The following is a 25,935-nucleotide window of genomic DNA, read 5'->3' as shown; positions in this document are numbered from 1 at the left end:
GATAATTTGAGCAGTGTGCTGGCTCTGGAATTTAACCCTAGGAAAAATGCAGTTCCACTGTATGCGATTGAACTTTGTTGGCATACTTCTACCTACAGTTAAATTATACTACATCTATAGAACAGGAAACTATGCAACCATTAAAAATAATGTTATAAAAGCCTGAAACCCCAATGAAGCTGGGATCCACACAGTGTGGATCAGGACGCATAATGGCCATATAAACTTCATCCATCAACCAGGAGAAATGCAAAAGCACTCAAGTTCTTGACGTGCTCTTCTCAAACACCATGAAGAGGGCACACGGTTCAGGCATATTCCTTTCCTTTCCCAGACATTTTCTTCTCCCTCATAGCTGTCCTGGCCCTCCTTTATTCAAAATTCCCCCCCAAAAGCTACCTCCCACCCCCAGCTTCTTCCCTGCCCCCTGCTCTGTAACTCACCCTCCCTCCGTCCCCCTTTTTCTTTCCCTCCTACCTCTTTCTTTTCCTCACTCGGCATCCAGGGACCTGAAGAACCAAACAGCTCCTCAGTGGGTGAGGGAGGGGAAGAAATTGAGCTGGCACAGCAGACGATCCTCAGAGAACACAGGCTTAGACCATTCACATGTTCGTCTTTGTCCAGGCCAGAGAATATACTATGATGGGAAGGACATTCCAAATATATTCAGTGGAAATGCAAGTTATGAAACATTACTTCAGAAGGGTTCCATTTTGTTTATATAACGTGTATGAAAATGTATATGTTATAGTTATATATTCATTTATGTGTAGGTGTATAAGGTTTAGCACAGTGTCCTCAACCGGGGGCTATTTTGCCCCCCCTGCAGGGGCGATTTGGCAGTATCTGGAGACGTTTTTGCTTGTCACAATTGGAGGAATGCTACAAGCATGAAGTGAGTAAAGGCCAAGGATGCTACTAAACATCCTATAGTGCACGAACAGCCCTCAACTACAAAAAGAATTATCCAGGCCAAAATGTTCATAGTGCCAAGCCTAGGAAACCTTGGTATGGAAGATGTTGTCGGTGGCCCTCCCACATCCCCTTGGCATTCCCCTCTACAAGCCTCAGGTTTTCTAAAGTAAACAAGTACCTATGAGTCTCTGCCTGTGGAGGTCTTACTGTACAAGACAAGCTGATGGTGCCAGAGAGTAATGTCCTCTGAGAGCGGCCATCAACCAATGTCTCACGAGAGTTGGTGGGTCAATACCCCAGCTCCCTAGCCCCATGAATGGAACGACTCTGAGGTGCAGGTCCTATGCTTTCTCCCTGAGGTCCCTAACGGGACTGAGCCCTGGTTGCCCATAGTGGAAACTTCCTTGATAAAAATACACCCTTTACTGGCTGCCTTCTCTTACCTCTCTCACTTCCCAAATGTCCTGCTCTTTTTTCCCTGGAATCAGCTCCCAGATAAGCTTCTTACACTAAAACCCTTGTGTCAGGCTTCTGGGGGACCCCAAACAAAGACAGTTGGAAGGAGACCACCAAAACATTATCAGTAGCATTCTCTAGATTGAGAAGTTATATGTGACTTCTATTTTCTTTATTTTGCATATGCATATTTTGTACACTTTCTATAACAAAGATGTATTCTGTAATATGAAACAACAAAAAAAAAAAATTGCCATGGAGTGAATTCTGCCTCATGGTGACCCCATGTATTACAGGGTAGAATTGAGCTTCATAGGGTTTTCTTGGCTATAATCTTTATGGAAGCAGGTAGCCAAGCCTTTCTTCTGCAGTACCGCTGGGTAGGGTTGAACTGCCAACCTTTTAGTTAGCAGCCAAGTCCAAACCGTTTACATCACCCAGGGACCTTTCTGTAATATGAAAAAAATGTTTTAATAATAAGTCTCTTCTCTTTCTCACTCACCCTCTTTTCTCCTCTTCACCAATTTAATAAAAACCATCTTGGTATTTCCTTTGATGTTCCAGGTCCGAAAACAATACCAAACGTGGTTTAGAGAGATCGTGAAATCGAAGTCAGAGCCTGAGATTTATACACTTTCCAGCAAGCTTGGTCTTGACTCAAAAGTAAGAGAACCTGTGGCTTTTTCTACTGTCTCACCCCCTTGATGTCCCTAACTGCCTCTCTATGTCTTAGTCCAGAGCTCCTTTAATGGAAAGTAGAAGGAAGAGTTATACTCTTGTCCTGAACACTTGGTTTGTATCTCTCATTCTCAGATATTGTTCCTCAGTTACTCTTCTCTGCTCACTAACAATATTGAACTGACTTTTGCATATGTCCACAGCATGCAAAGAGGCAAGGTAAAACATTGGCAACACCGTGTGGTGTCCATGTCAAGTAGAACCCTATGAAAGGAGACATAAGTACCAGGTAGTCATCATCCCCCAAACCTCCACCATCCTGTAGAAAGGTGGACATGGGCCCAGTGGAGTCGGCAGATAGCCTGGAAAGGGCTCTGTGACAGGGATCCCACCTGAGATGCTCTACTTAATTATAGGGAAAGCATGCAGGGAATGATGGGGCTTTCCAGGGGAAGAAATGGCCCTGTTAGAAAGGGAACACCTCTGGAACTCAGTCGCTGGTATTCATCTATTCTTCCATTGCGCTAACTCAGGCTCAGCACACAAGGAATGAGCTTCTAGCCTGATCTGAGACTTCTCTTCGTAGTTCTTTCTTGTTTGCCCTGTTAGAAAGAAAATAGAAAATACTTCCAAGAAGGCATGTGTGAATGAGCAAGAAGGGCTCCAAAGCTCTAAATCCATAAACTCACTTCCTATCTTGTTTGGTTTCATGCCTTCACCAAAGAGCCTCTGAATACTTTGTTTACATGGAGAAAATTCTGCTAAATCACCTTCTGTATTTCTTAAGATAATTTGGGATTTTCCTTAGCAGTGAAAAGCTATATCAAGGTCACTAAAGAAATTTCTGTCTTTTATTGGAGGGCCGTCGTTGTTGTGTGCCATTGACCGGATTCCACCTCATAGCAGCCCTGTGGGACAGAGTAGAACTGCCCCCTCGGGTTTTCTCGGCTGTACTCTTTATGGGAGCAGATCACCAGGTCTTTTCTCCCACAGAGAACATCTGGTGGGTTCAAACCTACAACCTTTTGGTTAGCAGCCAAGTGCTTGACCATTGTGCCAGAGGGGTGGTGAATTAATTATGTCTTTCCACAAGGGCCAAGAGGAAAAGGGACTCTGTCAAGGAATCTGAAAACTTTTTATGAATATCAGGCTTAATCATTCTCAATCAGGGTAAAATCGTGCTAGGTGCTGACAACTGACCGTGGCCTATAAAGTATTTCCCAGATAATCCAAAATAATTCCCAAAGCCACTCACACCCAGGTTGCTAGTGAAATAAGGTGAAATAAGGAGGTTTGTTTTTATGATTACTTAACGTTCAAGAAACTAAAAGATGAGTATATCTTTGAAAAGGGAAAATATAAAATAAACACTATGAATCTCCCTGTAAGAAATACATTAGGTTTAATTAAAAGAATCTCTTAAGCTCTTTTTTCCACCTCCCCAGGCACAGGATATGAGTAAAGAGTTAGAAGCCTTTCTCTTTCTCTGTAGACAAACTTGATCTTTGTTTAACTTTCTGGCTCTGTTCCCCTAGAAACTAGATAAAGAAGGAAGTCAGCTGTGTAACCAGACAGCATTATTTATTGTAAAAATTATGCGTAACTGGTAAATGGCCAGACAATGAATCTGAAACTCCTGGAAGGAAGTCATTAATTTTGGGCTTCCTGCATACAATGACTCTTATAACTGGCTGGGTCTCTTGCCAGGACTACTAGAAGCTATGCCCGTGGGCTGCTACAGGAGATGCTGGCTCCATATCTAAATAAGTCTTCTAACTGTAATTGTGGGAACCAAAAAGAATACTTGCGAAGTTCGACAATGTGTCAGCATTCTGCTAGGCAGTGGCCATCCAGAAAGAAACGAGACCAACTCAGTTACTGTCTTCAGGGAGTTTAGAGTCTAGCCTATCCTCATAGAAAAACAACAACATTCCGAGAGCCAAAAATTCTGTGTGAAACACTATATCCGAAAATTTTTCAAAGGGTAGAATTCTTTGGCCTGGGTTGTTGAAAAGTCCTCCCAACATAAGCTAAAAAGATCGCACCTGCCCTAGGACTCTAAATGTTGGAAGATGTGCCATTTTGCCCACGTGTCTGCTAAATGAAGCTCTCTGCCTTTAACCCATTCCTGACCTTTCATTCAGCTTTTGTTTTTTTTTTTTATTTATTTGTTTTTTGTTTTTATCCTTATAACCACCTTTAACCTAAACATCTCTTTTGCGGGGGTGGGGGGGTTTGCAGGACAAATGAAGAGAAAATATTAAGAGTACAACATTCAACTCCACGGATCTGGCTGGCATCATGAAGAATAAATTCAGGGCAAGCGGACTCATTACACATATCATCCTTGGAGGAAATATTTAATCTTTACTTCTAAAAGTGTTTCTTCTGCATAGTGTGGTGCTGCTCCTGATAATATGTGTTGAATTGCATTTCTCTTTGCTATGATGTGTCCAGGCAATGTTGGAACTGGATACCCAAATTATGCCCGTTGCAAATACTTCCTTGCCTTTTTGTAACTGAGGAGGCCCCTTCCAAGGTCTTTCATCTAGCTTTTACTCTCACCTCTCCTAAAATTGCTCTTTAAACTCATCTAGCACCTCAAACTATTGGCTTCTCCCAAATCATGAGCTTCCTCTTGGCTTCACCTTCCTTTTTATTCAGCCTAAATCTCATGAGCCACCACATCAAATAATTCTCTCCTATTTATTCAACATCTTTGCTTCCTTTTTCTGATTCTATTCCCTACTTATATGTCCATTTTCTACCTACCCAGAATCCTTATAATCACTCAATCTAAGACCAATCCAACTATGGTAGGCACCACAGATTGTCAACTCAGCAATAACCTTGATTATTCTCAGATTTGGGAGAGTAATGTGCCTGGGCCTAAGGGGTCAATTGAGATTGGTCTAAGCCATCAGTTCTCAACTGGGGGCAATTTCCCCACATACACAGGGACATTTGGCGTTGGACATTTTTGGTTATCATGACTGGGGATGGTAGCTCTACTGCCATCTAGTGGATAAAAAAAATTTTTTTTTTTAGTGGATAGATGCTGCTAAACATCCTACGACGCATAGGATAGCCCACCAAGCAATTATTCATCCCCAAATATCCATAATGCTGAGGTTGAAAAATCCTGGTTTAATTTGCTAGAGATGGGTTGAGGATGGACATTTGGACAACTTCTAGCCAATGAGATATAAGAAAAGCCTACTGGAAAATATTTTTTTCATTGATGAAAACAAAGACAATTCAAGGAGAGCCTGCCCATGACTTCCTTCTTTTTGATGTTGTCATAAAACAATATGATTCTTGGAAGAAAGAAATAATGGAAATACTAAGAATGGAAGAATGGAAAAATGGGAATAATCTGGGCTTTCATGACATTGTTGAGTTGCTGAAACAAACCTTAGACTTTTTGCTATATAAGACAAACAAATCCCTATTATTAAGCCATTTTGAGTCAGGGGATCTGCTGGTTGCAGCCTCAAAGCATCCTTTCTCATGAACTATGTATGTTCTCCATTTCTCCATCAAGGCAGTGAGACCCCAGGATCACTCAGCTTGGAGCCATCACAAATTCATGCTTTCTGATTTAAACAAGACCCTCCATGCTACCTGGGGATCTCTCTGCCTATCCCTAGTCGACTTCCCCACATGGGAAATTCCAGGTTTCCACCTCCTTCCTCAATCATCATCACATTTCCCTTTACATAAGGCAGAAGTCCTTGTCTTCTGCTTCAAAGAGAGAATAAACACACACAAAAAAAAACCCAAACCAAACCCATTGCCGTTGAGTTGATTCCAACTCATAACAACTCTACAGGACAGAGTAGAGCTGCCCCACAGGGTTTCCAAGGAGCGCTTGGTGGATTCAAACTGCTGACCTTTTGGTTAGCAGCCATAGCTCTTAATCACTGTGCCACTAGGGTTTCCAAATAAACACAAGCAGTCAGAAACTCAACTTCCTGACTTCCCTTACAAATTTATCTGCATTCATGCCCATCCTTGCTTCCTTCTCCCATCAGTACCTATTGCTTCCTCCTCCATTCTGCCACAAGGGCAAAGGCCCCCTCCCCTTATCTAAGCCAAACCCCTCCATCTGTGTGTTGGATCCCATCCCCTACTGCCTCTTCAGAGACCTTCGTTCATTGATTGTCACCTCTCTCTTCCACCTCACCCATGCCCTCTCTTCAGTTCCTCCTCAGTAGTATTTAAATATGCTAAAAGTAGTCAGCAAATTTTTTCTGTAAAAGGCCATATAGTAAATATTATTTACAGGCCATATACACTCTCTGTCATAAACACACACACACACACACACACTGGATAAACAGATGGTAGCTAGACAGATAGATAGACTATAGATATAAAATCAGAGAATATGTAATATATATTGCATATATAAATGTAAATAACCAATCAGCAACATCATGCTAAATGGAGAAAAGATTGAAGTTGTCAAGGATTTCATTTTACTTGGATCCACAAGTAACCTATGGAAGCAGCAGTCAAGAAATCAAATAACACTACATTGGGCAAATCTGCTGCAAAAAACCTCTTTAAAGTGTTAAAAGGCAAAGATGTCACCTTGAAAACTAAGGTGCACCTGACCCAAGCCATGGTGTTTTCAAGGACCACATATGCATGTGAAAGATGAACAATGAATAAGGAAAACCAAAGAACTGATGCTTTTGAATTATGGTGTTGGCAAAGAATATCGAATATACCATGGACTGCCAAAAGAAAGAATAAATTCAACTCGGAACAAGTACAGCCAGAGCACTCCTTAGTAGCAAGGGTGACAAGACTACTTCTCACCTACTTTGGACATGTTATCAGGAGGCATCAGGCCATGGAGAAGGACACCATGCTTGATAAAGTAGACAGTGAAAAAGAGGAAGACTCTCAACGAGATGGATTGACACAGTGGCTGCAACAATGGGCTCAAGTGTAACAACGATTGCAAGGATGGCACAGGACTGGGCAGTGTTTTGTCCTGTTGTACATAGGGTCGCTATGAGTCAGAACCAACTCGAGAGCACCTAACAACAACAATGTAAATATACCTGGGACTATATCCATTCCTAGCTCACTGGCCATACAAAAAAAGGCTGCGGGCAGAATTTGGTCTCCACGCTGTAGTTTTCCAACCCCTGTGCTAAAGAGAGAGAAACGGGAGATTCTAAGAAAACAGCCACTGAACATGTCTCGATTCCCCTCCCCTCCCAATCCCAATATATCTGTCCTTTTTGAACCAAAAGTCTTTGGAGACCCGTGGCAGTTGGGTGGGAGTAAGGTTTCTGTCTCTGGGAGAATCCCTGAAGGGACAGCTGGAGTTGGAATTTCTCCCCCACATACCAGGTGAGAGCCCTGAGACATGCTGAAGAGTACTCTGGGATGAGGACAAGACACAATCCATCCTAGGGAAAGTCTGGACCACAGGAGTCTATGAACTTCTTGGATAAGGTCAGCATCAGCCGCAGTGTGTGCGTGTATGTGTGTATGGTCTCTCTGGTCCCGAAAAACCCCAAGAAGAACCCTGTTCTTGTATCTGGCAGGAAGTAAGGGGATTGAGGAGCAGAGAGGCACTTCTACACAACTCACTGGTGCACACATGGACCCACTGGACTGGAGAACCCACCTCCTTCCATCATTTGGGAAACTGTCACTGCCTCGACCCTATGTCTGAGGCCCCCCCAAAAAAATGACAACATGTGAGAAGGCCCAGCAGCTGAAAAAAGGATGCTTCATCTGAATTGACATCCAACAAATAGAGCTGCTAAAGTAGACAGACAACAGCTTTCAACAAAAACCATTACCATGAGTCGATTCCAACTCATAGCAACTCTGTAGGACTGAGTAGAACTGCCTGTATAGGGTTTCCAAGGAGCAGCTGGTGGATTCGAACTGCCAGTCTTTTGGTTAGCAGCCAAATGCTTACCCAGGGGCTACGGGCCCCAACTTTAAATGAGAATACTAAAAATAAGGACTTAAGGATATTCAAGCACAGCACCAAAAAAGCTCTCTAAAGCTTAAAGGCATGCTTTCTGCATGGGAAATTCTGCTGAATGAATTAAAGAATTGGGTGATCACTGTCAAGAGCTAAATTAGTGGCTTAGAAGACCATGTGGAACAAACATCTCAAATCACAGAACAAAATGCAAAAGGATGAAAATCATGAAGAAGAAAAGTCAAACTGGAGATCTAGGAGATCTAGTATGGGAATAACAGAAGTTTTTGAAAGAGTAGGGGGGAAGACACATGTTCAGGCCCCTTCTACCCAAAAAAATCCTCCCTCAACCTCCTCTCCTGCTTCAATAACCACTCTACATCCCTCCTCCTCTTCACAGCCAAATTCTAGAAAATGTTATTTACACTGTGCTGTCTCCACTTCCTCCCACCCATTCACTGTTCAACACACTGCAGCCTGACTTCTGCTTCCAACACTTGAAAGAATGACTCAATGTGCCAAAGGCTTCCTCAACGTTAAGTCCACTGGCTGCTTCTCAGTCTTATTTATTTAACTTGGGTCGCATTTGACTCTGTTGATCTCCTTTTCCTGATACCTCACTCCCCTATTGGAGTGGCCAACCCATCTGAATTTGCCCAATGCTTTCCCAGTTTGAGCACGGAGAATCCAGGTTCCCAAGAACCCCTCAGTCCTAGGCAAACTGGAACAACTTTGCAAGCTAGTCTTCTCTTGCCCTGTAGTGTCTTAGCTTGTGTTCCCCCCAAAACAAACACTGAGACAAAGATTCAAGTTCAAGTAGTTTATTTTAGAGGCAATCCCACAACACCAGTAGGTGATTGGAGAAGTGAGTCAGAGAAAGAAAGCCAGTAAAAAGGTGTTAAGGATGTGTTACTAAGCAGGCTACCACTGTCGGCAACTGGAGCTTAATCTCACTGGGAGCCTGGCGGTGTCGGGGGGATACCATGGAACACACACCTCTGAGTTATTCCACCTGTGGGGCAAGGGAGCTGGGGTATGCCTATATCAAGTCCAGGCTGTTCCAGGAAGCATTTTTCCCTGGCAGTTCCCACCTGCCATGCGGGAAACCAAGTGGACTCAGGCTGGCATGCACCAAGAAGGTGAGAATTAAAGACATGGGAATGATATGACCACATCTGCTACAAGCAGGATTCTACTCTTGACCCACTTCTCACTTGACAAGGGAAGTTCTAAGAACGTCGGCAAGAGTTTAAAAACCACCAAAATTTAAATGTACTGTGTTCATAAACATTTTTCTTCATTGTCTCCGTTAACGGTGACTCCATCTTTTCCTGTTGCTTAAACTGAAAACATTAGAGTCATTCTTTACTCTTCTCTTTCCCTCACGCTCAACATCCAGTCCATCAACAAATTCTACTGGCTGTGCCTTCAAACTAGATCCAGAATTGTTTTTACCTCCATAGTCCCTGGCCCAAGCCATCACCATTACTCACCTGGATTATTGTAATAGTCCCAGGAGAACCACACAATTAGCAACTCAGCCCCTGTCTCCTCTCTTAGCCTAGCATAAATATGCTAAAAGTAGCCAGCAAACGTTTATCTAAAGGGACAGATAGTAAATATTTTATTCTTTTCCACTACACATACCACATTGCTCCTTTCCCATAATAGGTAGCTGAGAGCAGGGTTACAAGGTCCAGGGTCCTCAGGGATAATTGAAATTTACCAATAATCCCTTGGAAGGCAGCAGATGCTACAGAAAGAGACCAACCATTGGAGGGACAAACTGAGACCAAATCGCAGCTCTGCCATTTATCCACTGAATGACAATGGACAAGCCATGAGACCCTTCTGGGCCTCAGTCTTCCCACTTGTAAAATGGGGTGGGTAATTATTCCAACCTCACAGAGTTGTAGCAAATATTAAATAAGAACCACTGCATGCATCTAACAATATGTGCTTGATAAACCACGGCTATTAATTTTATTAGCAAAAGCCTTCAACCTTTGATCCCTTGGTCCGAAAGTGGTTAAAAAGGGACTTCTTTCCTGTTTACCTCCCTGCAATATATGAAAGTAAGATAGGTTGGAGCCATCTCCACTTGGGGGACCTCAGTGTGACTCATAGTTGTGACCACAGCCCCCTGCTTCCTCATTTCTCACACACATGTTGAGGGAAACTGAAGTTTCCTCTTCTGAGATGTGGGAACTTCCCCTGGCCCCAGAGAAGCAGTTACGTGAACCAAGGGTCCCCTGGGTGCAGGGCATAGAACAGGACCTCCACCCACTCTGCAAGTGTGAAGAGTATGGTGGGCTGGTTTGGGTACTCATGAGTTGAGGCAAGGGTGTGGAGGTGGGAGGAGACAAAGGGAGAGGAAGCAAAAGTGAAGTGAGTCCCAGCCTCCCCACAGCCCCCTCTTCTCAGAGCTTCCTCGCCTTAATCACCTGCTTTCCCTCAAAACAGGAAAGACTCTACAATTAGTCAAGGGCAACTTGTTGGTAAATAAATTGCTTGGTTTAGAGAATGTGCACCTGTAATAGATTGAATTGTTTCCCCCCAAAATATGTATCAATTTGGCTGGGCCGTGATTCCCAATATTCTGTAGTTGTCCTCCATTTTGTGATTGTAATTTTATGTTAAAAAGGATTAGAGTGGGATTGTAACACCACCCTTAAGTCACCTCCCAGATCCAAGGTAAAGGGAATTTCCCTGGGGTGTGGCCTGCACCACTTTTTATCTCTCAAGAGATAAAAGGAAAGGGAAGCAAGCAGAGAGTTGAGGACCTCACACCATCAAGAAAGCAGCACCAGGAGCAGAGTGCATCCTTTGGACATGGGGTCCCTGCGCCTGAGAAGCTCCTCGACCAGGGGAAAATTGAGAACAAAGACCTTCATCCAGAGCCAAGAGAGGCAGAAAGTGTTCCCCTGGAGCCAGTGCCCTGAATTTGGACTCGTAACCTACTAGACTGTGAGAAAATATATTTCACTTTGTTAAAGCCATCCCCTTGTGGTATTTCTGTTATGGCAGTACTAGATGTCTAAGACAGCACCTATCTCAGGATAGAGTTCAATGATTGCCTAAAGGGGTTGCTCAGTTGAGTTGTGCTCAGCTCAGGGTAGTACCAGCCCTCCAGGGTGCATTTTTTGGTTGTCATGATGATGAAGGTGGGGTAATTCTGGCATTTAGTGGGCAAGGGCCAGGGACACTAAACATCCTGCCACGACCAGAACTGTCCCATACAACAAAGTAGAATTTTGAGAAACACGAACGTTACAAGAGCTAATAGCCCAAGAAAGTCCATACAGAAGTAAAATGAATTATATCATCAAGAATCTTTATAACCCACAGACAGCTTGAGGGCACGTATGGGTAGATATCTCCATGCTTGTCCTATGGACCTGACCGAAGACTTGTCTTTCAGCTGGTCTGGCTTTCTAGAAGTTCTACGGGCCAGATCTCAGAAGAAGTCAAATTCCACCATCTGACTTGGGCAAACCTCATCAAGAAAGTTGCTTGTCAAGAATAGTTTTGCCTCACCTACATCCCAGAAGCTGGTCCACACCAGGTCAGAAATAAGGGAGCTCAGTCCCAGCTCATCATGGTTCAGAGAAACCAGGGCATTTCAGTCCTGGGTTCAACATCAGACCCAGAGCCCTGGGGCCACCAGTTCCCAAGACCCATGATGGCAAACTTGGTGAATGCCCACCAGGCCCAGGACTGGAGACCACCACCAAGTCCTGAGTGTCCCTCCAGCTCACCATCTATTTGAGCAAGCCCCTGTCCTTGCCCTAGAACTGGCCTGTCTTGCATCTCAGGGACTTGTACTTCCAGGCTACTGTTCCAATTTGGCCACATCCATGTCTGTTCATGAAGAGGCGGGGCCTCTGTGGAAGGGCAGGAGGTACTCATCTCCAAGAGCTGAGAGGCACTGGGTACAGCCCCCAGCCTTAGTCCTGAGCTTCAGCAGGAGCATTTCCGCTCACAAATCCAATATGTAGTTTTACTACAAGCAAGGTCATTCCAGGTACCATCATTGTTCATGCTGGCACAGTCCTCTTCATGGATGTTGTTGGGTTCCTCTGGGCCCCAGAAACTAGATGGAAAAGGAGGGGAAGAGGAAGGAGGGATGAACATGTTAAGCACAGGGCATTTTTAGGTGGTGAAACCGTTCCATATAATACTGTAATGGTGGCATCACGACAGTATGCATTTTCAAAACCCATAGAAAAGAATATGAACAAGAATGTGAACACTAACATTAACTATGGACTTTAGTTAATAATAGCATATCTATATTGGTTCATAAATTATAACAAAGGTACTACACTAATGCACTGTTAAAAAAAAAAACTCATTGCCATCAAGTTGATTCCAACTCATAGCTACCCTATAGGACAGAGTAGAACTGCCCCATAGAATTTCCAAGGCTGTAATCTTTATGGAAGCAGACTGTCACATCTTTGTCCCAAGGAGTGGCTGGTGGGTTCCAACCACCAAACTTTCGATCATCCCCTTGGCCCTGGCTTGCACATCCTAGCTCAGCCCCATCTCCCTGTTCACCAGGACGGTCCACCATCCTGAATTAGTTTCCTGCATCTGGTCAGTCTCCTCCATCTCTTTTAAGGAGCCCTTCCTTTACATCCCAATCTTTCCAACCTTCCATATGTTGTAATGTCTTAGGTCAGGCTCCCAAAAGCAGAGGGATCTAGGTACATGGGATTTATTAAGGGGATGCTGTGAGGGAAGCGGTGTCCCTGTGTAGTGCAAACAGTTAAGCAGTCGACTACTAACCAAAAGATTGGCAGTTTGAACCCACTCAGAGGTCCCTCAGAAAAAAGGCCTGGCAATTTTCTTCTGATAGTTCACAGCCTTGAAAACCCTATGGACGATCTTTAAACCTTAAACCAAAACTATCCCCTGATGTCTTCTTAAAACCAAACAATCATTTAGCTTAACTAGTAAAGAATGTCGGCCTTGAGCATTGTGCTCTTTGAAGATCTATCTGTACGGAATCAAATCGGCATTAGCAACTCAAAAGATTAGACAGGAAACTTAGGGAGCAGTGAGTTTATGTTAGCAGGGGAGGAACAACTCAGAAAAGGAGGGTGAGAATGGTTGCACAACTGGAAGAATATAATCAATGTCACTGAATTGTACATGTAGAAACTGTTGAATTGGTGTATGGTCCACTGTGTATATTCTCAACCACAACAAAAATAAAATAAATTATTTTTTAAAAAAAGAAACTACACACATGGTGTTGCCATGAGTTGGAGTCAGAAGCAACTCCAAGGCAATGAGTTTAGTAAAGGGTTTGGTGAAGGGAAGTAGGATGAGACAGGGGCAGAAGTTGAGCAAGAATATGAATTCAGCTGGGTCCAGCCTCCACCTAATCCCACGGGGAGCTCTGGCGGGTGAAAGGCACCACAGAGCTATACCAACTTGAGATAAGGTGTTAGGGCTTCTCACAGTTAGTCATTGGCTGTGCCTGACCCAGTGGGAGGCAAGGAACCTCCTAGGTGAGGAGGCACCCATTCAGTTGAGGGCAACTCTCTGGAGAAGGCGTAACCATGAGCCCTTAGCAGCCATTGCTCACACAGCCGGGGAATGGATGCACCAGCCCCGTGAGAGGATCCAAGCTGAGTCACGCCATACCAGTGCCACATCATGCCACGTTATCTCTAATGGGAGAGCTGCCCATCCTTCTAGGATCTTCAGTAAAAAAAGGAGACGCTGCTCATCATTGGATAAATCAAAATCTTTCTCTTCAGAAAAAAAAAAAAAAAACACAGCAGAGCACAGGACATTCTGCATTATTTCTTACAACTGCATGTTAATATACAATTACCTCACAAGAAGAAGTCTAATTAAAAATGTCTTCATTAAAGAATGTAATCAGTGTCACTGAATTATACGTGTGGAAATCATTGAATTGGCATATGTTTTGTTGTATATATTTTCACCCTGATAAAAAAAAATGTTTTAATCTTCCTCTTCCTCCCACCCTGTGGCTACCCCTCCTTTCCTTCTTTGTCCAGCCATTGGCCTGAGGACTTGATATATTTGAGCAGTTTTACTAAAATGTTGGAAACCCTGGTGGCGTAGTGGTTAAAAGCTACAGCTGCTAACCAAAAGGTTGGCGGTTCAAATCTACCAGGTGCTCCTTGGAAACCCTACGGGGTAGCTCTACTTTACGCTATAGGGTCACTATGAGTCAGAATCAACTCGACAATGGGCTTGGTTTGGGTTTTTTTTACTAAAAGGTTGAGATATTACAATGGAGGAAAATAAAGGTCTTGTCACAAAACAGCACCCTCCTGCTGCCCCTGTTCTGCCCAGCCTGAGGTTCTAGAGAGTCTGCTGGCTTGGACTGCAAAGGTGACAAGGACACAGGAAAGAGGAAATGCCCAGGAGGGATCACCAATGCTGTACCCCCAATCAGAGTGCCTGGGCCTCTTCCGTGCCTTTAGTTTTGGAGAGGTGGGGTATTCCAGGAGGCAGGATAGGGACACTCAGGGGGCTAAGAGTGATTGCAATTTACCAACCAGGAAAGAAATTGTTCTATATGTAGCAGCCAGTACACCTGTACCAAGGAGGCCTAATGGGTCAATGGTTAAATGCTCAGCTGGTGACTGAAATGTTGGCAGTTCGATCCCACCAGCAGCTCTGCTGAAGAAAAGACTGGCAATCTGCTCCTGTAAAGACTACTCATTACTCATTGCCTTCGAGTCAATTCTGACTCATAGCGACCCTAAAGGACAGAGTAGGACTGCCCCATAGGGTTTCCAAGGAGTGCCTGGTGGATTCGAACTGCTGACCTTTTGTCTGGCAGCTGAAGCACTTAACCACTATGCCACCAGGGTTCCCCCATAAAGAGTACAGCCTAGGAAACCCTATGGAGCAGTTCTACTTTGTCCTGTAGAGTCGTTATGAGTCAGAATTGACTCGACGGCACACAGCAACAACAGCTGTACCAGTAAGAATCAGCTCCAGGTCCCCAGCCACGCACCCTCTTCCCCTTATTCTGTCCCTGTGGTCTGGGGCACAGAAGAAGCAGAGAGACCCCAGGGGCCCTGGGAACTTGCCTTAATGTGACAGGCGACCCATCCAGCCAGTGCCAGTCCCCTTCGTGGTCCTTGTCATTCAGCCCCAACCAGTACACTCGCGGAGAGCCATGAGCTTTGGCCACAAAATTCTGCAGGTACAAACTCAAGTCAGCCACCAGTTCCACTACATGACCCTCAGGGTGAGCGCCCCGCCTCCACTCTGCTCCAAGTATTTAACACTTTCGAATGCCATCCTCCAGTCACATTCCAGGGCATACGACATGTAGAACAAGATCACCACCAACCTCCCACGTTGCCACATGTGGGAGGATAACCTTCCCTGCCACGAGATTTTGCACGTGACCAACCACTCTGTGCCTCAGTTTCCTCATCTGTAAAATGGGATAATAACAGTAGCTACCTCCTATGGCTTTTGTGAGACTTAAATGAGTTAATAGGTATAAAGCCATCAGAATAGTGTCCAGACACATAGTAAGGACTGTGACATTTTAACATTTAATGTTATAACACTTAAGTAACACTTTAACTATATTGATTGTTCCGTGGTAGAATTCTTGCCTTCCATGTGGGAGACTGTTCAGTTCCTGGCCAATGCACCCCATGTGCAGCTACCACCCTTTGTCAGTGGTGGCTTGCATGTTGCTATGACACTGAACAGGTTTCAGCAGAGCTCCCAGACTAAGACGAACTAGGAAGAAAGGACTGGTGATCTCCTTTTGAAAATCAGCCAGTGAAAATCCCATGGATCACAGCGGTCCAATCCACAACCATGGTGATGACGCAGGACCAGGCAGCATTTTATTCCATTGTGCATGGGGTCACCATGAGTTGGGGCTGACCGGAAAACAGCTAACACGACTGGTGTTTCCCTGGTACTTGCACGCCACCCTACATCCATAATGTGCACCTAGGCAGCAAACAATTTCATTGCCTCAGGAACAGAAAGTGAAGGGAAAAGAGAAAGGGGAAAGGGGGAATTTTCCTGGCATTTGTATTTCAAATGCTTAAAAGCCTTTGGGAGAAAAGAAGGGACTTACGTCAAAGACAAAAGATTAGGATGAAAATGTCTCATTAAAATCAAAATCTAACCTATGGTGATGGAAATCAGATCAGTGGATGCCTCTGGGGTGGGTGTGGGAGGGGGTTTTGACTGGAAAAGGGGCATGAGGGAAATTTCTGGGGTGGTGGAAATGTTCTATATCTTGATTAGGTTGATGGTTATACAAGTGTATATATCTGTCAAAACTCCCTGAACCTACACTTAGGATCTGTGCATTTTACCTTATGCAAATCACACCTCACCAATCTCAACACCAAAAATAGATTGCCTAAAATGGTGAACCGGAAGCATAGCAGTAGGAAATTACGAAGGTGTGGGTGGGGCCCTGCAAGTCATCCCTGGTGAAGCCCAGGTTATGGCAAAAACCACAGATGGTTTGGGGCTCCAAAAGCAGAGGAGACCAGGGCCCCATTTCCTGGGTAAAGCCCCAGTTAGCTGTCAGGGGTGTTAGATGGAACCTTAGGGGGCTTCACAGGCTCTCACACCCCAGCATATGGTAGAAGAAGCAGTAAAGCCCCTCGTGCCCAAGAATAGCAGGGAAGAGGTGGGGAGACCTCCAAACCCAAAAGACCTTGCTGACAGGGAAGTAGGACACCTCAGGGACAGCCCTGGTGGTCCAATGACTGAGAATCAGATAACCAGGAGAAAAGCTGAAATACAGAGAGTCCTTGCTATCTGCCAGACACCAAAATGAGGGCACTCTGAGAAGAGGCACCTAGTCTGTCTTGGCCACTGCTGGATCTCCAGTGCTTGGAATAGTGCCTAGCACACAGTAGGTGCTCAGAAAATTTGGTTGTATTAACGAGTTAATGAGCAAGCTATGCACTTTACACAGATTATCTCATTTGATCCTTTTCACGACCCACTGCACTGAGGTAAGTATTATTATTATCCCCATTTTATAGATGAGAAAACTGTAGCACAGAGAAGGTAAACAACTCACCCAAGATCACACAGTCAGTAGATGTCCCAGTGGATACCAGTTTGAGGTAAAGACTTCAAGGACAGCCATGTGTTCCCTTTCACCTTGACCCCACATGAGCTGTGCCCATTCAGAAGAAAAATGGAGACCCCAATTGACTCAAATTAAATGTCCACCATCGGTTGCTATGAGCCTGGAGTGACTCAATGGCAACAGGTTTGGTTTTAGTTTTTATCCTCAAAAGAAGGACTAACATGAGTTACTTAAAGGAAAGTAAATTATATTTCTTGTGCCCCTCAGTTTAGGTAGAATGATTTGTACCTGTCCTACTTACATTATTTCATTTAATCCTTCTGAAAATCCTCTATGTTAGCTACTCATACAAGTGATGCTAAGAGGAAAAGAGGAATAAAAAAAAAGAGGGTACGCACAAGGAAAAAAAACAATAAGATGAGTTCAACCATATCAATAATTACATTAAATGTAAATGATCTAAATGCACCAATTAAAAGCCAAAGATTGTCAGTTTGGATTAAAAAGACATTAACAACAAACAAGATCCAACTATATGCTGTCTACAGAAACCCACTTTAAATATAATCATATAGATAGGTCAAAAGTAAAATGATGGGAAAAGATAAACCATGCTAGCAATAATTAAATACTGCTATGTTAAGACTGTGGACTTTGAAGACAGCTACCTGGGTTCAGATCCCAGCTCTGACACCTACTAGTTGTGAGTGAACACAGGCAAGTTGTTTAAGTGTACTGTGCCTCAAATTGCTCACCTGTGAAGTATAAGTGATACATACCGTGTACAAATGATAATGCTACTTAGCTGTAGTAGTAGTAAGCCGTTAAAGTTGTTTACAAATATTCTAGGTTTTCCTTCTGGATACACACAGGTAAGACTATACTTCCCTATCACCTTAAAGAATAAGACTGCCTGCGTGACTTCCTTTGTGAGTGGAAGTATGTGGGTTGTATCTTGGTGGAAGCTTTAAGAGCCAATGCATCGTTTGCCTCATACTCTTCCAACGGTGTATCATTAAGATTTCGAAGACTGTTACTGCAGCATAATATAACCTCTCCTAACCTCAACAACCACACGTAAGGTTGTTGTGAGGAATAAATAGGTTAATGCATGTAAGGTGTTTGGAATACAGCCTAAAGAATAGAAAGTGCTACCTAAAAGATAACCATAATTATATCCCATGTTAGAGATGCAACTGTGGCTTGGAGAGCCAAGGTCACAACAACACAATCAGGATTTGAACTCCAGCAGAGAAAACCCTCTTAATCTCTGCATGATGCTACATTCTTAGTGACTCAAAAGCCATTCCAATTTCTTTCCATCCGGAGCAGGATGTGTGAATCCTGGAAGAGAGGTAGGCTGGCCCTGCTCGTTCACAGGGGTTCAACGGGGACAGCTCACCTGCTCAGCAAAGCTGCTGATGATGACCAGGTGAGAATAATTCTCCTGGCAGAACTTCCTGGCTTCCTCCCATGACTTGGTAACTTGGGAGAAGTAGTAACATTTGCCCTCGAAGGGGAGCCAGCCGTCGGGGCAGGTGACCCTGGTACAGCCTGGGGACAGGATAGGATTTTGTCAGGGTGGCCCCAGAGCCAGGGTCATGTACGTGCTATGCCATGTACAGCTGTCCAAGCTGTGCATTGCTCATCTCCAGAGGGCACTATTCACACAGACTGCACTGAGAATGGCTCTCATGGAGTTTATGCAATGTGCTGGCTTGGCCGTGCCCCCCTCTCTGGGCAGTTCCCCGAGTTCCACTCACCTAATAAGCCCCGAAGTTCCACCAGGGACTGGTTAGTGTCAGCTCTTAAGCGATCAGTGTCCTTCTTCAGGCCAGCTAGCCCTGCCATTCCAGTCACTGTCAGCAGGGATGGGCTTGAGGGTTAGAGACCTAGAGCTCCCACCCACTCACCCACCCCCTGCTAACTGCAGACACACTAGAGAGAAGCAAGAGCTGTGCTCCTAGCACACCCACGTCCTAGGGGGTAGTGATAAAGCTCAAAAACCAAACACAAAACCATGCTCAGTGCCCAGAAGGAGCCCTAGAGGGGCTCAGAGGAGGGAGTAATCCCTGGGGTTTGGAGGAGTGAGGGCAGTGGGCTTCCTAGAGGAAGTGAGCTTTTGAAGACTTCCTTGAGGAAGTGGGCTTTGATTCAGTAACTGTGAGAAGAAAATTGAGGCACAGCAGGCAGGGACCACTTCAGGAACAAAGTTGCAGGGGCAAGTAGGCTCAGGAAGGCTGGTACGGAAGGGATAGAGAGGAATCCGGAAAAGCTTGAGCTCAAAGTAGGGCGAGGTCTGATGGCTGGGTCCTTGAACTCCAAGCCAAGGTTTCTCATTGGATTCTGGGCACTGAGGAGTCATGGATGGGATTTGAGTAGGAAAGTGGCTTGATGTGAGGTATGGGGCAGGGGGCATGTGGAATGGAGTAATTCCTAGGCTTCGGCAGTCATGGTGAAGCCCAGCCCAACCCAGAAAACTCTTCTCCAACTAATATGTGACCTTCCCCCACAAACTTGACCCTCCTCCAACATTCCCAGCTCAATGGATAGTGCTTCAATTGCCTAAGACAGAAACATAAGTTATCTTGACACCGCTCCCTCTCACGCACCACCATTCCCAATCCATTCCCAGGTCCTGCCAAATTTGCCTCCTAAACTTCTTTCTACTCCACCCACTTCTCTCTGTTCCCTGGCCACTATCTTTATCCAAGCCACCATAATCTCTCACTTGCTCAACTGCACCATCCTCCTCCCTTGTACTTGAGATGCTGCCTTTTACCACAGGGCCTTTGCACATGCCTAAGACCCTTAACCCCTCACCTGGTTAACCCCTTCCCTTCCTTCACTCAGCTGCACCACCACTTCATTAGGGAAGCTCTTTATGGCCCCCCAAGAGAAGATCAAGACCCCTGTTTAGACATTTTTATAAGACCAAATTCTTCTTCCTTTGGACTATTTATCAAATTCTGGAATTTTATACCCATTTGAGTGGAATTCAATTAATGACTGTCTATCTATACCAGCACAATCTAACAGAATAATAATGTGAACCACATATGTAATTTTTACTACCACATTTTTTAAAGTAAAAAAAAAAAAACAGGTAAAATTAATTTGAGTGATATTTTTACTTATTCCAATATATTCAAAATTGTCATTTCAATGTGAAATAAACCTGAAAAATTATTAATGAGTCTTTTTTACATGATTTTTTCATAGTAAGTCTTTGAAATCAGTGTGTATTTTACACTTACAACCCAACTCTCCCCAACATCTGTCAGTTTGTCGTACTGGGGGGGCTTGCATGTTGCTGTGATGCTGGAGGCTATGCCACCGGTATTCAGATACCAGCAGGGTCACCCATGGAGGACAGATTTCAGCTGAGCTTCCAGACTAAGACAGACTAGGAAGACGGACCCGGCAGTCTACTTCTGAAAAGCATTAGCCAGTGAAAACCTTACGAATAGCAGCAGAACATTGTCTGATATAGTGCTGGAAGGTGAGCCCCCCAGGTTGGAAGGCACTCAAAAGATACAAGCATAACAACGATTGTAAGGGTGGCTCAGGACCGGGCAGTGTTTCGTTCTGTTGTGCATAGGGTCGCTATTAGTCAGAACCGACTCTACGGCACCTAATAACAACAACAACAACAACACATCTCTGTTAGGACTGACCACATTTCTAGTGCTCAATAGCCACACAGGACTCATGGCAATCATATTAAACAGTACAGATCTAGACACAAACTGCCTAAGTGAATAAGGACAGGGACTCTTTCTGATGTGTTCACCACTCTACCCCCAGTGCTTAGCACAGTGCCTGGCACATAGTAGGTGCTCAATATCAGTAGTATGAAGGAATGACTGAAAGCACTCACCATTTGCTTGCCACGCCATCTGCTGAAAGGTTAACATCCTCAGTTCTTCCACCACTGCCTGGTCTACGAGAAGGAGTCCAGTTTGAGCCCGGGTCATCCTGTACCCTACACCAATCTCCCCCACACCCCATCCTGGCCCTACTCACACTTAGTCAGGGTCACAGCCAGGCTAATGCACCCCAGGAGCAGTGAAACCACCACCAGCGCACACAGCCATACCATCAGTCTGTCCTCCCAGCAGCGCCCAGGACCCCCTGGCTTCTGGCTGAGGTAGGGTACTGGAGTTGCTGTAGAGGGACAGGAAGTGGAAAGACTGCTACCAGTGCTTTGGAGAGTGAGGAAGGGACCCTTGAGCCTTTATCCAAGAGGAGGGGGGACAGAGGTATGTAGTCATGGCTGTATCACCAGATGGGGTCAGCAAGAGAATGACAGGGAAAGCAAACACCAAAGAGGGCCTGAACATTTATGGAACTTTACTGTGCACCAAGCATCATGTTAACATCCTTATTATCTTATTGGATCCTCGCTCTTAGGACATCAGTGTATTATTCCCATTTTGCAAATAAGAACCAGCTGTGCTATTTAACATCTAGGACATGTTATCTCCTAACAAATGATACTACGAAATAGAAGAACAAAAATAGAGAGGACATACAGAAAAAAAATTAATAACATGTAGACCTAAACCCAATTCTATCAATAATTACATTAAACATAAACGGTCTAATTAATTAAATGCCAGAGATTGTCAGATTGGATTGAAAAAAAAAAAAAGGCCCAACTATACAAAGGATGGGGAAAGATAAACCATCAGCTGCCCAAGCTGCTCCCTGTCCAAAGAAGCCAGTGGCTCTTACATCTGGGCAGCAAATGTTCCCCATGTCTTATTCAAGCAAAAGGTTGGGCCTGAAGAGTACCTGGCAGGTCTCAGTGCTGTAGATGTCTCATCTCTTCTAAGCCCTGGGACCCTGGGACCCTGGGGGTCTGCCTATACTCAGTGGGGAGAAGCTTCTGAAAGGGAAAAAAGTTCCCTCTGGCCCCATGTCTTACCCTGGGAGCTATATGTCTGATTCAAATGCCCTGGCTGATGAGAGAGGATATGGTGCATACTAGGAGGAGATAAGGACTTGCTGGCTGGGGGCGGCCGGGATGGAGGAGGCTCCAGTTCAACACCTGGGAGAAAGAGGCAGAGAGATTTATGGACAACTTACCAAAAGACTCCATCATCAAAGAGTCTCCCTATCTCTCAGCTTTGTTTTCTGGTCAGAATGGGGGAACTGGAGAAATAGTGGGCTGTGATGCTTCCAGGTGCCCCCTCTCTCAGGCTTCTGAAACGGTCTTTCTACTACTCACCTTGTTGAGGATATGTGCAGGAGATAGGGGTGAGGTCCAGCCCTGGAAGGGGTCAGAAAGAAAATGATCATGAAGAGCAGGCAACCAGCCAGGTGAGCCAGATGTCCCAGCTCTAGACTCTCACCTGCCATCTTCTGGGGCTTGCACAGAATTGAGGGACTCTTCATCTTCTTTACTGGGGAGGGAGGAATGGTTGCTCAGTCTCAACAGGGCTAAGTCAGCACTGGGTCTCCTGTACCCCCAGCCCCAGCTCACCTGCCCTTGGAGGTCTTGGAGGAGCCATTGAACCTGAGAAGAGAAGCTCAGGTTAAAACTTGTCTGAGGATGGGAACAAGATTGAAGAAAGTGATGAAAATCAAGTTGGGATTGCAATGGGAGGTGAAGATGGGGTTCAGTGTGAGAATCGAATTTAGGCATGAACACACGGTTCTGTCATACATAGGGTCACGATGATTCAGAACCGACTCCACGGCACCTAACAACAACAACAGGGTTAAGGTAGAGTGACTAGTCATCCTGAATTTCCTGCGACTTTCCCAGTTTTCCCACATACAGAGAGAGAAAGAGAGATGGAGTGGGGAGGAAGGTCCATTAGAATGTTAAAAATGTTTTCTCTACGTGGAGGGATTACGGTGATTATTACATGCATCCTGGTTACTTGAATTTTCCAATTTTTCTATAATGACCATGTAATATCTATATAATTAAAAATTTTAAAGATATAATTGATTTTTTTAATATTTTAAAAATAATTATGGTAATATTTGGATGTTGAGAGGGCCATAAAAAATACAAGATGGACCCTGCCTACAAAGAACTCTGGGAAAAAACCAGGGTACCTTACTGAGCAGCGACCTGGGCCAGGAAAAAATACACCAAACAGCTGACATCATGGTAACTTCAATTGGAACCTGTCATGGATTGAATTGTGTCCCCAAAAAAATATGTGTCAACTTGGGTAGGCCATGATTCCCAGTATTGTGTAGTTGTCCTCCATTTTGTGATTGTAATTTTATGCTAAAGAGGATTAGGGTGGGATGGTAACACCACCCTTACTCATGTCACCTCCCTGCTCCAATGTAAAGGGAGTTTCCTTGGGGTGCGACCTGCACCATCTTTTCTCTTACAAGAGATAAAAGGAAAGGGAAGAAAGCAGAGAGTTGGGGACCTCATACCACCAAGAAAGCAGCACCAGGAGCAGAGCACGTCCTTTGGACATGGGGTCCCTGCGCCTGAGAAGCTTCTCGACCATGGTAAGATTGAAGACAAGGACTTTCCTCCAGAGCCAACAGAGAGAGAAAGCCTTCCCCTGGACCTGACACCCTGAATTTAGACTTGTAACCTACTAGACTGTGAGAAAATAAATTTCTCTTTGTTAAAGCCACCCACTTGTGGTATTTCTGTTATGGCAGCACTAGATAACTAAGACAGAACCCATTAACTAGTACAAAAACAAGCCCATCCATCGTAGATTAGACATAGTTTTTCCTGAGTCCTTTGCTCGTATCCTTGCACATAAACACTAAGTATCTAAACCCCCACCCTGCATGCCTTATGCAGGCCCCTACCCGGGTGACTTGGTATGTCGCCATCCATCACGGGAATCTTGGTGCAGACCTCTGTCTGTAAGTTCCCTAATAAAAGCTAGATCTGAACAACCTGACTTTTTCTGCCTCTTTTTTCAGAGTCTGACCTGTGCCCCTGAAAACTACTCCTGCTGCTGGTTCGATGGTATACCACAGACATGAACATCTCTGCAGGATTTTTACCTTAAGCATTCTCGTGCTAATAGGATATAATAGAACTTTCCTACTCATGCCCCCAGTTTTGATTCTTGAAGTCGGGAAAACAGTGTTTTCCTTGTAGAGTTTTCATTTCTAGAATTCTTATAACTATGTGGTACATACATAACATTTTTTCCTTTTTAATGCATCAATAAATGATTTTTTTTTTTTAATATGAAAGTCTCACATCCAGGGAAACCCCTCAGCCCTGGAAAAATTGGGATAATTGGTCACCCTAAGTTAAAAACAGCGTTGAGTTTGGAGGTGGGGATGGAGTTAGAATGGTGATGATAGGAATAAAAATGGGGTTTGGCATGGAGCAAGGTTGGAGTTAGGGTCGGGATTGGAGTTTGGACTGAGATGGGGTGGGGTGGGGTTGAACATGAGCTGAGGCTGGGGATGGTGATGGAGATGTGGATAGGGCTGTGACTCGGTGTGGTTGGAATGCAGAATAGAGTCATAGCTGGCTTTGGGAAAGAAAAAGAAGTTGAGGTTGGGTTATAGTTGGCAATGGAGACTGGGATAGGTCTGCATTTTGGGATGGAGAGGGTCTACATTGGGAAGGGGGTAGCCCTGAAGTTGGGGGTGAACTTGGTCTTGGAGTTAAATTTGAAGATCATGTTGTGGCCGGGGTTGGAGCTGGAGATGAGGCAGTCAAACAGCAGAACCCGTTTCACCTCCTACCTCATGCTGAACCCCACACTGTCCGTGGATTTCTCAGGGTAGCCCCACACTGTACTCATAAATGGGGGATGCAGAGACTCACCCCACATGGAATGGCTACTTTTCAAGGACACAGTTGGCCTGACTGGCTGAGCCCCAGGGATCTCATAGCCTCCAGGGCCCTGGCAGGAGTTGATACACAGACACCCTCCAAGCCTGCACTTTTATATGCACTTATCAGACTTACTGAGTTCTGGGACAGGACCGGGCCTTGGATGTGAATGCATGGGGGCTGGAGAACCAACCGTCCACTCTCAGTTCCTCAAACACATCAGCTTTCACATCTCGGGGCCTTTGCACCCAGTGGTTTCTTCCTGGGTTTGTTTTCTTAACAAATTCTTACTCATCCTTCTAGTTCTACTCCAATGCTCCCTCACAGAAGCCTTCCCTGGCTCCCAAGCCCCCACCACTGCAGGCAGAGACTTCAATTGCCCCTCAGGAGTCCCTCATCCCTTTGTCTATCACATCTTGGCCCTGCACACCCAAGGCTGTGCTCAGAACCTCCTCCCCCGTTGGACTGGGAGCAGGGCACAGACAAGGATGTCCCCACCATTGTGGTGTCTGGCATGGGACTGGGCATATAGTCAATGGCCCCTGAGGACCCTACTCCCCCACCCCCCAGCCCCACATCCCTCCACCTGGCCTCACTGAAGCCCCCTTACCTGGCTTAGGAGGAAGGTCCTTGTAGGGTGGTGTCATGTTCTCGTAATCATCATCCTCATCCTCCCTCGCTCCTTCCAGGAAAGAAGCAAGTCAGGGCCCAGCCCATTCCCTCCTCCGTCCCTCAAGCCCTGGCCTCCCACCCAGCTACCCCAGGATCGGGATGCTGTAACCTGGGTCCTGACCACCCCAGCCTGACCCAAGCCATGGTATTTTCAATCGCCTCATATACATGGAATATATATGAGTATGGCCAAGCTTGTACCCGACAGGTCCTGGAAGCCAGCGTTAGTATACGTGGTGCACATGGTTGCAGCCAATAAGGGGAGCCTGAGAAGGGGCTGCTAGAGCTTTGCAGCTTCTACCCCTGTGCCTTCTACTTCAACGTCTTGGGCCTTTCTAAGTTCCTTTTTTCTTCAAGGCAAGGACATGCAAATTCAGCCTG

General features: G+C 45.1%; 2 protein-coding genes across 8 annotated transcripts in view; one reads left to right on the top strand and one right to left on the bottom strand.

Annotated features, from left to right (window-relative positions):
• The window catches only part of ADGRE3 (adhesion G protein-coupled receptor E3), a 49,977-nt gene extending 45,576 nt beyond the window's left edge, over nucleotides 1-4,401 (top strand). Inside the window, exons 15-16 of one of the 2 annotated variants that reach the window (XM_023552314.2) lie at nucleotides 1,936-2,034; nucleotides 4,291-4,401. In XM_023552314.2, coding sequence (XP_023408082.2) covers nucleotides 1,936-2,034; nucleotides 4,291-4,299 — 108 coding nt within the window. In that variant the 3' untranslated portion in view covers nucleotides 4,300-4,401. Of the gene's footprint in view, nucleotides 1-1,935 lie in introns of both variants that reach the window. The other variant, XM_003413327.3, reaches the window with a different exon arrangement.
• Nucleotides 3,656-25,895, bottom strand: CLEC17A (C-type lectin domain containing 17A). 6 transcript variants are annotated; one of them, XM_064280819.1, is made up of 12 exons: nucleotides 25,756-25,894; nucleotides 25,493-25,561; nucleotides 22,579-22,611; nucleotides 22,448-22,498; nucleotides 22,324-22,365; nucleotides 22,021-22,143; nucleotides 21,117-21,257; nucleotides 20,971-21,033; nucleotides 18,854-18,949; nucleotides 18,493-18,644; nucleotides 15,094-15,203; nucleotides 3,656-12,101 (listed from the first exon to the last, which is right to left on the bottom strand). In XM_064280819.1, the coding sequence occupies exons 1-12, from the start codon at nucleotides 25,796-25,798 to the stop codon at nucleotides 11,969-11,971; spliced, it is 1,056 nt and encodes a 351-aa protein (XP_064136889.1). In that variant the 5' UTR covers nucleotides 25,799-25,894; the 3' UTR covers nucleotides 3,656-11,968. The 6 variants fall into 6 exon arrangements, with proteins under 6 accessions (XP_064136889.1, XP_023408087.2, XP_023408088.2 ...); XM_023552319.2 differs by having other exon boundaries at nucleotides 25,493-25,564; nucleotides 25,756-25,893; XM_023552320.2 differs by lacking the exon at nucleotides 25,756-25,894 and adding an exon at nucleotides 25,723-25,745 and having other exon boundaries at nucleotides 25,493-25,564.
• Nucleotides 25,896-25,935: the final 40 nt, after the last annotated feature.

Source organism: Loxodonta africana, chromosome 3, assembly GCF_030014295.1.
Source record: "Loxodonta africana isolate mLoxAfr1 chromosome 3, mLoxAfr1.hap2, whole genome shotgun sequence".
NCBI lineage: Eukaryota > Metazoa > Chordata > Mammalia > Proboscidea > Elephantidae > Loxodonta > Loxodonta africana.
The sequence above is the reverse complement of the archived record's forward strand: the minus strand, read 5'-3'. Positions and strand labels throughout refer to the sequence as shown.

Excerpts from the sequence above, each read along its gene's own strand:
- CLEC17A (XM_023552319.2), bottom strand. The coding sequence starts at position 25,798 with ATGTGCACCACGTATACTAACGCTGGCTTCCAGGACCTGTCGG. Across the intron at positions 22,499-22,578 it reads TCCAAGACCTCCAAGGGCAG|TAAAGAAGATGAAGAGTCCC; the intron begins GTGAGCTGGGGC and ends CTCCCTCCCCAG. Across the intron at positions 18,950-20,970 it reads GATGGCGTGGCAAGCAAATG|TGACTGGAATGGCAGGGCTA; the intron begins GTGAGTGCTTTC and ends CCCTGCTGACAG.